The sequence below is a fragment of the Callorhinus ursinus genome, unplaced genomic scaffold (assembly GCF_003265705.2).
Source record: "Callorhinus ursinus isolate GAN/ISIS: 27379988/994484 unplaced genomic scaffold, GSC_fseal_2.0 scaffold18, whole genome shotgun sequence".
NCBI lineage: Eukaryota > Metazoa > Chordata > Mammalia > Carnivora > Otariidae > Callorhinus > Callorhinus ursinus.
In genome coordinates, this window is record NW_027397080.1 from 165,675 (window position 1) to 182,104 (window position 16,430).

General features: G+C 45.6%; 1 protein-coding gene across 7 annotated transcripts in view; it reads left to right on the forward strand.

Moving 5' to 3' along the window:
- Positions 1-16,430, forward strand: part of MKNK1 (MAPK interacting serine/threonine kinase 1) — a 42,935-nt gene that overhangs the window by 20,337 nt on the left and 6,168 nt on the right. For all 7 annotated transcript variants that reach the window (XM_073902660.1, XM_073902661.1, XM_073902659.1 and 4 more), the window contains 6 exons: positions 1,294-1,391; positions 4,318-4,397; positions 5,956-6,029; positions 8,653-8,757; positions 12,084-12,139; positions 15,371-15,466. In XM_073902660.1, coding sequence (XP_073758761.1) covers positions 1,294-1,391; positions 4,318-4,397; positions 5,956-6,029; positions 8,653-8,757; positions 12,084-12,139; positions 15,371-15,466 — 509 coding nt within the window. The remainder of the gene's footprint in view (positions 1-1,293; positions 1,392-4,317; positions 4,398-5,955; positions 6,030-8,652; positions 8,758-12,083; positions 12,140-15,370; positions 15,467-16,430) is intronic.

Genomic DNA, 16,430 nt, shown 5'->3' on the forward strand with positions numbered 1-16,430 from the left:
GAGAAGCATGTCATTTAAAATACTTAGAAACAACAGTGTGCATGCTTATAAACAGCTGCAAGACCATGCCGTGTTGGACCGGAGAAGGTACTTAGTGTAGGGTTTGTCTATTTGTTTGTCTTTAACTTAAACGGTAGATATATGTGTAAAGGGGTGGGGTGGACAAAAGTCTTGAGGTTTTTAGAATAGTTTCCAAATCAACAGGTCTTGTTCTTTCTGTGAACACAAGAGTACTTCCCGTTATTCGAGGATGGCTTGTACAATTATAGGCCTCTCATGCTAGGAGTGATAAAATCTAATTTCATGCTTTAAAAGTGTTTTGCTCATCCTGTGGGTTTAAATGCTGGGCTGCCTCAAGAGGAAAAAACTGAAGAATGGAGGTCAAGGGATGAGGAGGTCAGCTCAGCAGAGGCCATGATGGAGCTGTGGCTTCCTTTGAAAGGGGCTCAAAGAGTCTGTGCTATTTGTGAGCTTGGGCAGGTCACCTAAATGTTCTTTCACCCCAGGCCTATTACTCTGTTAGAACCGCCCTGAGTCAGCATCCTAAAAACCTCAAGGCGTCTGTTTGCATCCTACTTCTGTCTCCTGTTTCCTGTGGGTGACTTCTGGAAACTTCTCAGAAACCTCCAGTGACTTCTGTGTGTGGTATACAATAAAACAGTGCTTCATTCCCCTTTGTATCACCAATGCCTAGCACAGCACTGGGCACAGAGCAGGTGCTCAACAAATAAGTAAATGAATGAATGATGTCCACTGAAATCACATTCCTTCTCTGAGGATCCCCTAGTTTCCCTACACAGATTTAACCTTTCCCTCCCCCTGTTTTTGTTTTTAACTGTGTCTTGTCCTTTTATGATAGTACTTACTAGTGCCTGGTTTATTCTGGAGTCACTTGTCTGCATGTCTGTCTTCCCCACTGGACTGTGGGGGAGGTCCCTCCCCTCAAAGGGCAGGGACTATATTTTATTCCTCACTCTGTCCCTATTATGAATTTAATATGTTGTGTGGCACATAGTAGGTACTCAGGAAGCATGGGCCAAATTGAAACTCTTTCACTGACCTCATCTTTAAAATGAGGAATAGGATGCCTTCGATGTGGTCTGGTTGTTGAGAAACTGAGTCCTGCGATGGCTGGGAGAGTTAATGGTCTTCCCTGTCACTGAGTGCTACAGAGTCCCTGTGTGTGCCCGTGCTGTCACACCAGGGAAGTGGAGTGACAGAAGCTCTTCCTTCCATCTGAGCTTGCAAAGGCATGACTCATCTTGTTATTCCTCTCACCCATTTTACCTCTAGATATGTACAAGCTGACCTCTGAATTGCTTGGAGAGGGAGCCTATGCCAAAGTTCAAGGTGCTGTGAGCCTGCAGAATGGCAAAGAGTATGCGGTCAAAGTGAGTGTCTCATCTGGATGCCAGACTTGACTTTACATGCAGTCAGTCCTAGCTGGGCCTAAGCCATACATTTCATATTCTGCAGTATGGTAACTCAGTAAAATGAGGGCTCCAAAGCGGGACTCACTGGATTCAACTCTTTGTTTCTCTACTTACTTGCCATGTAACATTAGGCAAGTTACTTAACACTCTGTCCTTTGGTTTCCGTCTCTGTAAAATGGGTGTAATTATGGAAACTATAGAGTATTGATGTGGGGATAGAATATGTGTAAAGTGCTTAGAACAATGCCTAGCTGCTGCTGCTTATTCTGAAAAATGGAGCAAACTTCAGGGAGTAGACAATCAGATTTGGAATTAGAAGGCCTACCCAAATCTCTGTTTTACCAAACTACTACTTGGGCAAGTCGCTGAACCTCCTTTAGCCTCAGTTCCCACATCTCTAAAATGAGGATAACAACACCCGGCCTTCCTGTCCCAACAGAGTGGTTATGAATGAAAATAAAAATGAACTGGAAGAAGTAGAAACACTACCAATTACACAATGCTATAAAGTAACACACGGTATCATCATAATGAGGACTGAGCACTCAGCTCTGGGGCAGGAGAGGTGGCTCCTTGCTACATGACCTTGTGGTGACTCACCCTACCCCTTGGTGCTTCCATTTGCCAGCTCTACATGGAAGAAGGGATGGATCTGGAGCATTGGTTCTCAAAGTGTGGTTCCTGCATGAGCAGTATCAGCATTGCCTGGGAGCTTGTCAGAAATACAAATTATCTGGCCTTATCCCGGACCTACTAAGTCAGAAACCAGGGGTGGACCCAGCAATATGATTTTAGCCAGGTCTCCAAGTGGTTCTGACATTTGCTGAAGTTCGGGAAGCCCTCATATAGGGCCGTTTTACATTCAGTGTGGATCAGAATCATCTGGAGAGCTAACAGCACAGAGACCCAGTTTTCTTGGTAGAGGATAGAGCCTGGGTCTTTGTATTTTTTACCCCATTACCCAGGTGATTCTTGTACCCACAAGAGTTTGGGAACCACTGATCTAGAAACAAGGTCTCATTAAATCCAAGGGGGCAATTCAAATGTATTTCACATCATCCACCTGAGCCCTCAGGTCTAAGTGCTGCCTCATACAGGCAAACCCAGCCAAAGTGCCTCCTGAGAGAAGTGTTTCTTCCTTTGACCAACTGGCCGTAGTCCCAACTGCGGGTTAATAAAGGGGAACACTTCTGCTAAGCCACATTTCCTTCTGTTGGAGTGTTGCTTCATATGGTAACAAAAGTACTACCTCAATTCCTTTTTGGAAACATCAGTATAAATTACAAGTAATTTTTTAAAAATATGCTTAAGTGTAGTAATAAGCCACAAATATAAGTTGATTTTCAAAGGTTTGGGGACATTTATGCATCCATCCAGACCTTTTTCTTCAAGGTTGGATCATAAAGAGGAAAACCTGGCCCTCTGTGCCCCTGGGCATCTTTGGTGCACTCAACCCTGGCTTGGTAATTCTTTGGTTTGAGCAGTTCGACCCACATCTCATATCTCTCCTGTCCTTTGGAAGCTCCCTAGAGATGGGCTACTTCTCCCAGCATGGCCCCACAACATTGGGTTTTATTAGGGCTTCCCTATAGGCATCCTAATGATGAATCCTAGAGTCTCAGGGTTGAAATGGAGTTTCAGGATAATCTGGTCCTGAATTTCTTCCATAACTCCTCAAATAATTGTCCATGTTCTGCTCCCTAACCTCTGATAGCAGGAGCCCATTACTTCTGCAGAGAAAATAATACCATTGCTGAATAGCTTGCCTCCTAGAAGATTCTTCCTGACTTTGATCTGAAATGCTAGGTAAATGAGTGAGTTAAATAGCTTCTGTGCCCCAGCACTGCACCTCTCTGACTTCTTAGAATGTGGGCCCACTGTGGTTTACTACCAGATGTGGACTTGTATAGAAAATTGCACCTGATCATGGGTGTTTGTGCTATAACACACGGGAGTGGTTTGAAGTATTCTACACAGCGGTCTGGGAATGAAGGAGCAGGGTGTTACCATCTGTGCTGCCCACGCCATACGTGGGACCATAAGGCAGAGCCAGCTCTGCAGAAGGCTTTCCCCCAGGCTCTACTTGCAATGATTTGGGGCTCTTGATGGGTCTGTGGAGATGTTCAGAGTTAGCCCATCCCTGCTTAAACCACCTGCTCATCTATTGGCTCACCCATGCCTTCAGTTCCTACTTGCCAAGCATCTTCAGGTATAGGTGGGAGAGACAGTGACTCTCGGTTCCTTGAGAGAAACTGCATGAGACATAGACAGGGATAGGATAGCAAGGGCTTTGGAGGCAGCTCTGGCCTTGAATGCCAACCCTTTTACCACTTATCAGAGCTGTGGACAAAATGTTTGACCTCTTCCTGTCTTTTGGGATTGCGTTGTAAGAACTGAGACTGTATACCTGAATTACTGCCAAAGGGCACGTTCTCCGCAGAACTGCAGATGTAGAGTCTGAGCTGGGCCTCGGAGCTTTAGTTCCTCTCCACTGCATCCTCCAGTCCCCTTGCTCTTCCTCCAACCCTGGAAAACCCTTCAGTGGAGGTTGTAAATCTCACCCTTAAGACAGGAAGAGATGCCCTTGAGGTAGGACCTGGGTAGAGGTAGCTCTTTATCTTCTTGCTGGCTGCCTCAATGTCCCCATAGGCTTCCACAGTATTTGCTTGGCCAGAGTCAAAATAGGCCCCAGCCAGGCTGGAAAGCCTTGGGCTGGTCTCGTGTGTTGCTGGTGGAGTCACGGTGCCTGTGTCACCAAGGCCTACTCCATGCTTGTGCTTGAAACTGGATATGAGCTGAATTGGGCCTTGCATTCTCCCAGAGGGCTCCTGCCGAGAGGTGTTTCAAGGTCAGGTGGGTATGACAGATTTTGTTCTTTCCACAGATCATCGAAAAACAAGCAGGGCATAGCCGGAGTAGGGTATTTCGAGAGGTGGAGACCCTCTATCAGTGTCAAGGAAACAAGTGAGTACAGTCTTGGGTTACTTGCTGCTTCTCTTGGGAGGGTGTTTAGCTGTAGAAAAGGTCATTTCTCACCACCTCCTGACCCCAGCATTTAGCTCACATGCCTTGGCCACAACTGCAGAGGATTCCTTCTGTCTTTCCGTGTTTAAGAGAGAGGGGTTAGAGGAGACGTGGCAGGAGCCTTTGCTTCTGTTCAGGCTGAAGCACTGTAAATAACAACCCAGGCAAGCTGGAAGAGAGAGTGATCCGAATGAGGGGCTAGGAGAAGATGGGGTTCCTTCCTTCAAGTGCCCGTGCGATGAGGCTGACCAAGTGTCTCCTGGCACACACTGTGAGGGCTCAACTTTCATGACTAAATGAGGACAATGAGAGCTAGCGTGAATACCGCCGTGTTCCATACCCAGCATGTTAGTGTGTGTGCGGCCGCTGCTCAGGCTCCAGGCTCCTGCCTAGGACTCTGCAGGCCAGCTGGGCCAAGGTGGTCTCCAGCCCCACCTCAGCCGGCTCACCACCAGCTCCAAATGAGTGCTTCTCCCGCGGTGGCTTTAAATCAGGGTCACCTCTAAGACTCTGCTTCCCCCTCTCTCTCCCTGCACAGCAGGGTCAGCAGGGAGCCAGCGGCCAGGTATTGATGGCTTTGTCATTAAGCTTGGAGGATGGGGGCTGCTGTTGATTTAACTCCAGGCGCTGCTTCTACAATCTTCTTTCAAATCAGGCCATTTTAGTCATCTTACTTGGATGCCTTCACACTAGTAAAAGCCTGGTGTCTCCCAAAGTGGTCAGCATTTTTTTATGAGGGACAGATTTTTATTTTCAGCCCTGCAGCTTCTGAGTTCAGCATTAGAGCCTCTACTTGGTTTATTTCGTTCTTTAAAAGAAAAAAAGCCCCCAACACCTCCAATATCCAGGCCGGCGGCTTCCCTCCTGAGTTCTGAGACGACCTTGTTGGCGGCGTGTGGTAATGCTCAGGCCGACAGAGAGTGCTCACCGGGGAAGGCCACAAGTGCTACGGCGGCCGGGAACGCGGCTGTTTCATTAAGCAGCGCTTAGCAGTTAGGGTCTAGCGGTGCCCACGTTAGGCCCCAAGTCTATTTGACAGATGTTTCCATTTTCTCCAGGCAATGTAAATACTGCCCTGTGATTTATGGGCAAGAGGGAGGGCAAGTAATTATTTGCTGCTTGCCTCCAGGACACACACCTACTATTCAGTGTTATTAGCCGCAATTGCTTCCAGTCGGCTGCAGATTTTATTCAGTTTAATGTGACCGGGACTTTTTTATAACTCTACCTAGTGGGTTTTAGGGTTGGGGTTTGACAGCACAGACTTGGTGAAAACACCAGAGACTGAACATTATGGAAAGATAAGGTGACCTGAGTCTTGCTAACACCATTGGCTACTTCTCAAACATGGGTCTTTAATAAGCATTCTGATTTCAGGTTGATTTCTGCCCTGCTACAGGGCATTGTATATTTTTTTCATTGTGTATTTGTAAGTGGGCTTTAATATATAATACCATTTCCCTTTTTTTCCCTTTCCTCCTGTTTTTTCCTATTTAAGGAACATTTTGGAGCTGATTGAGTTCTTTGAAGATGACACAAGGTTTTACTTGGTCTTTGAGAAATTGCAAGGAGGTACTTAACTGTTGAGTATGTGTTTGGACTTCCGATTAAGACCCAGGGTGGTGATCATCCATCATGAATCCCAGAGACTTCTAAAATGAGTCAAGCTAATAAAAAGGATGAAGGACTTAAAACTGCCCTTGATTTGGGAGAAGGGAGGCCAGAGGGAAGGATGATAATTAGCATTTTGCAGAGCCTAGAATGTCACCTGTGTGGGCATTCTATAAATGCCTTCTCATTGTAATAGGACTCATATATAGATACATTTAGTCATCAATTTATCAATCCATTGTTTTGATGTGTTCACTATTTAAACTAATAATGGGGTGGAAACTCTTGCATACGTTGTAAAGTCCAGAAAGGCTCACCAGAGTAGAGGAGGGTCCCATGGCTTAGGAAGTAGACCCAGGATAGAGAGGAGGCCTGAGGATCTGTATCCTTCAGATGGAAAGATGCCACTCTTGACTGGCGCCGCTACTGCCATCACCCACACACACAATCACTGGAACGTGTGTTCAAGTTGCTTTTCTGACATACAGAATGGGATAGAGCAACCCTTGCCCTCACCATCACTCACCCAGCCCAAGGACAGATTTGCAGGGTGCAGGTTAGGGAGGATATCTGGAGCTGAGTGGGGGGCCATGTGGAGGGGTTTGGTGGTTAAGGGAGCATGCTCTAGACCCAGCAAAGCTGGATTTAAGTGTAGTTCCATCACTTACTAGTTGTGTGACCTTGGGCAAGTCATATAACCTTTCTAAACAGTGTTCTCATCTGTAAAATAGGGATCATGACAGCACTTACCTCTTTCAGTAGCTCTGAAGATGCAGTGAGATCATTCATGTGACATGCTTGGCACAGTGCCCTATGGGCACTAAGGGTCCAATAAATGTCAGCTATTAATATTATTAAAACAATTGGGTATGCCGAAGGCTATCTTAGAAGTAGGTAGCATATTACTGTCTATCTGCCCTTTGAACAAATTTGGAAGCAAGAGACTCACTACAGTAGAGCAGATATGAGACTAGCCAGGAGCCAGTTATCTGGGAATGTTCCCCAGCATGCTGGGATTCTTTCATTGTTTTATCGGGCAAGTGAAAGATCTTTTATCCCTTCCCTATGCCAAAAACCAGCAATAAGTAAATATGTGCCATTTTTTAAAAAGATTTATTTATTTATTTGAGAGAGAGAGAACAGAGGGAGAGGAAGAGAGAGAGAATCTCAAGCAGACTCCATGCTGGGCACAGAGCTCCGTCTCACAGCCCTGAGATCATGACCTGAGCCAAAATCAAGAGTCGGGTGCTCAACCGGCTGAGCCACCCAGGCGCCCCTGTGCCATTTTTTTTTTAATCTTTAATCCTCCTGTGCCATTTTTAAGATGCAGAGATAACCCCTCCAGCCCAGAAATACTGACTTCCAGTCATGAGCACAGAGTGCATGGAACCAGGCCATGTACTCATGCCTGTGCCATATGTTCATGCCCGTGCCATATGTTCATGCCCTTGCCCTGCTCAATACCACCAAGACATTACATTTAAAATGCTGGGAATCATCTGTAAATGTATTGCTTAGAGTGCAGCCCTGCTGAGGCCAGAGTCACTGCAGTAGGTAAGGAGACTGGTTGGCTCAGGGCAGCCCGTGCCCCCAGCAGTCAGACTACACATCCAGTTGAGGGGCAGTTCTATACAGGTTCTAAGGCCAGACTTACTGGGCTTAAGTCCTGATGCCTCCACTTACTGGTGTGTCATCTTGAGCAGGTTACTTAGCCATTCTTGGCTTCAGGTTCCCCATCTATAAAACGGGGATAACTGTATTTTGTACAATTTGCACAGTTGTGGTAAGGCTAAGATAATCTATCTGAAGACTATTACATAGTGCCTGGCACATAGTAACTACTCAATAAATGTTAGCCAATGCCAACAAAAAATAATACTATTAATAATAAATAGGAAAGTCAGAGGGAAAGCACTTTTTCCCCTTTTTTCTAGACTTTCTAGACCTTTACATATCTGTTGAGGGTGTCGTGTTTCTCTTTGAAGCCTTGTGCTCTTGTTTGGATCTGAGATCAGATGCAGAGGAAGAAGAGTTCCTGTGGAGAGGCCCCCCAACCTTATGTGGATTCGCTTTTAGTTCTTTCCTATTTCAGAAGCCAGATCTGCCTCAATGGCATTAATATTTTTGGTCATGCAAATAGTTGTTTTCTCTCCTTTCTGTGCTCATCATGGGCAGGTACAGAAGATGGCAGTCCAGTTCTGTTCAGTCCAGTTTTTTTTTAAGATTTTATTTATTTATTTGACACAGAGAGATAGAGAGCACAAGCAGGGGGAGCTGCAGGCAGAGGGAGAGGGAGAAGCAGGCTCCCCGCTGAGCAGGGAGCCCAATGCGGGACTCGATCCCAGTATCCTGGGATCACGACCTGAGCCAAAGGCAGATGCTTAACTGACTGAGCCACCCAGGCATCCCCATGTTCAGTCCAGTTTTGTGCTGGTACCTCCTCTGTGCCAGGTACCACACTTGGTGCTGGACATTTAGTGATGAATAAGGCTGTGTCCCTACCCCAAACTTGTGCAGACTTGACCTCTGAGAAGTTATACTTCCTAGAGCCCAAAAAGTCATACTGTGTGTCTCTTCTCCTCAGGCTCCATTCTGGCCCACATCCAGAAGCAGAAGCACTTCAATGAGCGGGAAGCCAGCCGAGTGGTACGGGATGTGGCCACTGCACTTGACTTCCTGCACACCAAAGGTGAACCAAGCCTTTGCCTCGGTGATTGGGTTGGACCGGCCAGCCTCTGGGCACCGAAGGGGAGGGGCAGATCAGGCAGAGAACTAAGCCAGGAGCTGGTGCAGCTCACAGCCCCACCCATGAGGGTAAGGGAGCGAGCCAGAATGGTGCTAGGCTTCGGATTTGGATGGCAGGCAGATGTGGTGCTATTAAGAAGGGTAGAGACACGGGAGAAAGAACGGGGGAAAAAAGAGTAAATTTCATGACGAATAAGATGTATGAGTGGGTGGGTATGGATGATCTCTTTTTCCTGTCCTAGAAGGATGCAAGCCTCATCATAATACTATTCTAGTATAAATATTTGGGTGTTTTCTAGTTTTTGTTTTTGTTTTTTTTTTTTTAAGATTTTATATATTTATTTGACACAAGATAGCAAGAGAGGGAACACAAGCAGGGGGAATGGGAAAGGGAGAAGCAGGCTTCCCGCCGAGCAGGGAGCCCGATGCGGGTCTCGATCCCAGGACCCTGAGATCATGACCTGAGCCACCCAGGCGCCCCTTCTAGTTTTTTTTTGTTTTTTTTTTTAACTCAGGACCCTGTGATTAAGATCTGAGCTGAGATCACTTAACCAATTAAGCCACCCAGGCACACCCTTCTAGTCTTTTAAAATATGTCACCTGTATCTCTCTTTTCAAAATCAGCATGATAATATATATCTAGTTTTATATCTTGTTCACGATAAATGAAAAATGCATTTTTCTACTAATGTGGTTAAGTTTTGAGGTATCTGTTGAACATGATGGTAAATTGCAGGTTGCTGTTGTTGAATTACACTTCAGTTTACAGTCCCTTATCTAGGACTGATTATTTAAGAACTTTTAGAGTGAATTAAATATTTTTACAAATTGTTTTTGTATTTCCATAAATATGTCTGATGGTTACATTTTTAAAACATGCCTAACAGCAGTGCCATGGAAAAACGAATTCTAGCGTTACCTTTTTACCAGCTATGTGCTCTCTCAGTAATGATGTCTTCCCGCAGAATTACGGTGAGAAGAGAGGTAATTATTTCATCAACAGTAGTTAAACGCTGTTCTGGTTAGCAGGCGGCACTATTCTCGCTCGCTTACGGAGCAGTGTGGGCCTGTGTCTGAATCGTACGTATAACACAGTTGGGGCACAGTGCCCGGCACATAGTAGTTCTGCAAGAGTGTTCCTTCCTCCACCCTGATCCCCCACCAGACAGAAAGCATTTTCATTCCTAATATTAATTCCCTTAAAATAAAGCCATCTGTCTGGTGACGGGAGAGGGTAGATTGAATAGTTGGTAACTTAGCTTCCCCATTGTGGATACTGGCCGGCCACATAGGTTGTGAGAGCCCCAGACCACTTGTAGGCGCTCTGGGCACACATCCCACCTTGTGCCAGTAGTGCAGTGCATGCTGGGGGCATGTGTGCAGGGAGTTCAGCCTCACTGGTCCTACCTTGTTTCCTCCCGTGGCTGAAGGGAGATCTCCACGCTGACAGTGGCCATGTTGGGTGCCTGACTGGCACGTGGGACACAAGTTCCTAGAAGGGGTGTCTGTACTTCCCCAGCATGATGAATAGCACTAGTTCTGTTTCTGAAAGCCAGGATGCATGTAGGTAACACCTGCTTGACAAAGATTTACAACTGTTCCCCGAGCTGCCTCTGCAGATTGCAAAACTGGGTCACGCTTTTTGCAAGACCCATACCTTAGAGGGGGGCAGAGGCGGTTTTATTTTTTATTTATTTATTTTGTAGAAGAAGGCACTAAAGGGAACAGAGTTGGTGTGGTATTAGGAGTTCTGAAGTGCTTGCTAACATCTAGCCAACCAGCTGCCCGTGTGACTTGAAGTTGGGATGAAAAACAATTTCTAGCTGAACTTGGCTGTTTTCTAAATAACTTCACACTGGGAAGATGGATTGGGCAGGAATGGGTCAGCCTGGAAACAAGTTCCACACTTTTAAATATGGGACATACTGTAGCTTAACCTCTGGGAAATGAAGCCAAGCAGCTCGATGGCCAGCGTGCTCACAGAGGCAGGCCCATTATTCCGACATGGCGCTCAGTTCTCAGGCTGGGGGACGACTGGGCCATTGGCACCTATTTGGAGAGCGAGGCTCCATGTGTGGCTCGTGATCCTTCTGTGGGAGCACTTGCTGTAATGGAAAATATCTTTCACTTTTAGCGCAGCAAGCTGTAGCCTGACTCAATTTGTACGGCCTGGACTGAGTTGCTCTGGGTTCTCATTCAATTAGGTGACTGATGAAGTTACTTAGCCTGTTGGAGCTCAGGTTTTCCCTCCCTGGTGAAGTGCCTTGGGTGGGCTGGGCCTCCGCCTCCTAGCAGGAAATCGGAGGGCGGCCTGAGAAGTTGGTCATCAAGGGAGTTTTAGGAAAGCAGATTCCGCTTTTTCCTATGACTCCGTGAATCCTCTGCTACTTTCCAGTACTTCTGAGCACCAGCTGTTTGGCTCTTGCTCAACCTTCCAGCCCTTCTGTCTCTGCATTGTGCATTCTGCAGAAGGAAAGAGAGATGGAGTTTCTGTGTCCACCACGCCCTATGAGTTGGTTCTCTGTCCCTGTCTTTGGTCAGAAGGTGGTTTTTCCCCACGTGCCTTCTTGGCCAGGTCAGCAGCTTTTAACCCCTCATGGAGTAAGCTGCTGTCTGCATCTCCTTCAGGAAGTCTGGTCAAAATGCAGAGTTGGGAGGTGTCTCTTAAGAACGGTACCCTCAAGCTAAAGCAGTCCTTGCTGTGCTTCCGACAGGACTGTCTTGGACCTGCAGAGCAGGTGAGAAGGAGATTGGACAAGCTTTGGAAGATTTGTTAACTAACACTTGGTCCTCTGAACATGCAGGGAGTCCCACCTAGGGAATCATTTTTTTCTATAAGTCGGCCACACAAGAAGAAATGAGGTAGAGCAGCTTCAGCCCCCTGAGATGCTCTTAAACAAGGCAATGATTATTTCTGCATTGCGGTTCCAAGCATGGCCATTTGCAGGGCTCTTTGCTCTGCTTCATATTAGGCTTCTTATTCTTGGTTGTCACTGCAGTGCCGAGAGGTAGGCTAGCTGGGATTCATTTAGCCCCCTTCTTATCCCTGCCCGACTTCTAAAGCTTCAGCTTCAAAAGAACTTGCAGAATCAACTGTGCTTTTGGTTCGTCTCTGGTTACTTCTGCCTCCTGCAGCTCGTTGATTTTTTTAATGTACCATAATTGGAAATTAATCTGCGAACAACAGCATTTGGAAAAAATTAATTGTGTGTGGAATGTTTGATAATTATGTGCATATGTTAACCATTTCTTTGCTCTTTGTCATTTCAGGCATCGCTCATCGCGATCTGAAGCCGGAAAATATACTGTGTGAGTCTCCAGAAAAGGTACTTAGGGCTGACTTGTTGGGGGTCACAGTTTACACTGAAGTGGGGAAGCCACCTCTGTTTTCAGTTGGGTTGTTAGCAGTTCTCTCGGCCTCAGGTACCAACCTGCACTGATTACTATGGACACATGAGAATGTTAGACCGAAGGTGTAGTGTTTCTGCATTCTAAATCGGGTTAATCCCTGTCTCTTCTTTGCTGTTTATCAACAGTGTGATTGGCTTACACCTGAGAGTTTGTAAAATTCTGCACGAAATGAATGTTTTCTAGCCCAGTGCACCTGTCTTTAGAGCAGCTGGTGTGAGTCATAAACAACTGAATCTTCTGTGAAGCAAATCTTTGCCTAGAAAGGATGTTTATGCTATGGTATATGCCGGCTAGTGCCCACCACTTGAAGTACTAATTAGGAAGCAAGTTCCTGAAAAGGGTTTCCATTTCCATTTTTATTTCTAAAGGTGCCCTTAAATTAAAAAGCAAACATGTAGATTGGGTGTTGAAAAGATGCATCCTATTTGAAAATTTACCTTAACCTACCAGTAAATGGAAGTGTTTGCACTTCCATAAGCATGTAAGAATTTGACAAATTCTCTGTTTGTTTGGAGGGATTGAGGCCCTGATGGTTTTGCTGGCACACATTCATGACTCTCTGTGTACATATACGGGTGCGTATGTATGAACACACATTGTCGGTCTGAACTAAGGGATAGCCCATAAACAGAAACGGCTGCAAGAGAATGTGGTGAGTGTAAGCTGCTCCTTACAGCTCTTTTGTGGGGAGTAGTAATACATTACCTCAAATAAGATCTTGTGATTTCCTGTCAGTGGCTCTGGCGTAAGACTTTATAATTTGTCACCATTATCATTATAATTATAGTTAACATTTCTTGAGTGCTTACGTTGTGCCAGGAACTTATACTTATTAAGTATTTGTAAACTCTCATGAGGTAGGTACTATTACTATTCTCATTGTATGGATGATGAAACTGAAGCTCGGATAGATTAAGAAGCCTGCCCAAAGTCACTCAGCTGGTAAGTAGTAGGGTATATAGATTAAAACTAAGGTAGTCAGTCTGACCCCAGAACTCCACAGACACTCTGATCTACTCTCTTGCCTCCGGTTCACAATATGCTTTCATGGCTTTTGTCCTTTCATTTGATCTTAATGGTTCAGGATTACTGCCCCTTTTCTATGGTTGAAAAACTAAAACTAAGAGCAACCCAAGCATCAAAAGACATTATCCAGAAAATGAAAAGATAAGCCGAGAATGGGAGAAAATATTTGCAAAGCATATATATGATAAGGGTTTAATATCCAAAATATAAAGAACTTCTAAAACTCAACATCAAAAAGACAACCCAATTTTAAAAGTGGGCAAAGAACTTGAATAGACATTTCCCCCAAAAAAGTACACAGATGGCCAATAGCGTATGAAAAGATGCTCAACATCCTTGGTCATTAGGGAAATATTGATCAAAACCACCATTAGGGACACCTGAGTGGCTCAGTTGGTTAAGCATCTGCCTTTAGCTCAGGTCATGATGCCAGAGTCCTGGGATCAGGCCCCACATGGGGCTCCCTGCTCAGTGGGAGTCTGCTCCTCCTCCCGCTCATGCTCCCTCTCTCTCTCTCAAATAAATAAATAAAATCTTAAAAAAAAAACAAAACATAGACACCACCTCACAGCTGCTAGGATGGTTAGAATTTTAAAAAGAAGAAAAAAACCAGAGAAGAGCAAATGCTGATGAGGCTGTGGAGAAATTGGAACCCATGGAATGGTGTGGCTGCGGTGGAAAGCAGCGTGGCAGTTCCTCACCAAGCTAAACAGGATTACCACACCACTCAGCAATTCCACACCTATGTATATACCCAAAAGAATTGAATACAGAGGTTTGAACTTGAACATCAGTGTTCATTGGAGCATTATTCACAACAGCCAAAGCTGGAAACAACCCAAGTGTCCATCAGTAGGTAAATGGATAAAACAAAATGTGGTCCCTCCATACAATGGAATATTGTTCAGCCCCCCAACAGTAGAAGTTCTGATACACACTACACCATTGGACGAACCTTGAAAGCAGTATGCTAAGTGAAGTAAGCCAGACACAAGACCGATATTGTGCAATTCCAGCTAATGAAACATCTGAAATAGCCACATTCATACAGACAGAAAGTAGATGAGGTATTTACTGGGGAGAGGGGGGAATAGGGAGTTTCTACCTGATGGTTTCTGTTGGGGATGATGGAAAAGTTTTGGAAACAGATCCTGGAGATGGTTGTACAACAGTGTGGCCATAATTAGTGCCACTGAATTATACATTCAAAAATGACTCAAGTGGATTATTTTATTTTATATATGTTTTATCACAATAAAAAAAAAGAGGTTAAGTGACAAAGAAGGGTATAAGAGAGAAGGAGGAGGAAGGGAGGGGAGAGGAAAGAAAGGAAGGGAGGAAGGAAAGTTGAGAGACTTACGGCTTCCCCAGCAGGTCAGTGGCTGAGCTGGGACTCCCACAACCAGCCTGAGAGGCTCACTGTGCTGCTTCCACCATGCAGGCCATTCTGCATGCACTCGAGGTGCCCTCCTGGTCAGCTCCAGAGATGACTCACGCTGTCTGTGGTTTCAGGGGCAACATCCAGTTTGGGTGACCAGCCCTCCCAGTTTGCTCGGGCCTGAGGGGTTTCCCAGGATACACAGCTTTCAGTACTGCAACCAACAAAGTCCCAAGCAAGCAAAGATGAATTGGTCACCCCAAGCCACCTGAGGTGGTACCCTCCACTGAATGGGCTGCAAAGAGTCTTTCAGGAATACATATTTACTTCTCTGATTCTGCAGACTACACCATCATTTGTCATTTGTGGGCAAGAGTTCCTTCTGTAGGTTTGCTACTCGTTTTACTAAGTGCACAGCAGCCTGACACCACGTAGCATGCACATTTTCTCTTAGGAAGTGAGGAAAGAGTGTGGGGCAGAAGACACCTTAGGATAAATTCTCAGGTGATTTCTAGAAATCAGGTGATTTCTAACCCAAGAAGAATAAACATGATGTGACAGAAAAAGCTGGACTTTGGCATGGCAGCCATAGAGAGAGAAAGAGTGTGTGCAATAGTTAGAGCCAGCGAGTGAGAGGGGAAGGAGTGAGGGAGGGTGAGTGACTGTGTCATAGTCACATTGGTCTCCTGGTGCCCTTGGTTTTCTTATATTTGTAACCTTTGCTTTTTGCTTTCCTTTTCAGGTGTCTCCGGTGAAAATCTGTGACTTTGACTTGGGCAGTGGGGTGAAGTTAAACAATTCCTGCACCCCCATAACCACACCAGAGCTGACCACTCCAGTATGTATGGCTGGGCACCCTGTACCACCTCCTTCAGGACTCCTGTACCCTTGGAGTACCCCTAACCCAAAGCTGGAGTCCAGAACAGAGAGCTAAGGAAGGAAAACCGAGTGTTTCTGCCTGAGTTGTCATTTGGCCACTTTGTGAGCCACCCCCACCCACCCCGTCAGGGTTTAGTTGCTAATGAAACTGACATGGGAGCTTTTTGTTTGGGGCAGGTCCTCTGCCAATGATGAGACAAAATGTATTTGTGGGAACAGGCTGAGCGCTGACTCCTGACCCAGGTAAAGACAGACACTAGCCCAGGCCAGCCCTTTGCACCTGAGCACACGATAGCTCTGAGTCCCACTCTCCCTGGCAGCGTCTCAGCACGTCCCCCTGTGATGGAGGAGGGGCAATGTGGTCTCTCTGTGGCCAGAACTGAGAGGTCCCAGCTCTCCGCATGTAGGATCACTTGCCTGAGTTATCCTGTTGCTTCCTTCACTTCACATTTCATGCCCAGATGTGCAGCTGGGAGCTGTTCTTCCTTAGACATCTCTTGTACATACCCAATGTACTATAATTATTATGAGTCTTTTGAGATTTGCATGTTTCATAAGTGATTTTTCCTAATAACCTTTTTTAAGACATGCATTTCAATGTGCTTGTGTCTTATTCTAATTGACATTATTAGAAATGTTTCTGTATTAGCTTCTACTACGCTGAGCTACCTTGTTCTCAAAGTCATTAACTCTAATTGCCAATAATATGGAAAATGTCCTTTCTCCACTTCCTATCTTCCCATCTAATTAGTTGTGTGTGTTGGGGGCCAGGGAGGCATCTCTTGGCAAGGCTGCAGTAAGGAAGAGGGGAGCAAAAAGAATTTGTTTTGTTTTTATCAGCATCTTATATGCAAGGATGGAAGGAAAGAATCCCAAATTCTTGTACTGGGATTTGAAACCAAATCCCTGCCCCCTTCTCGTCC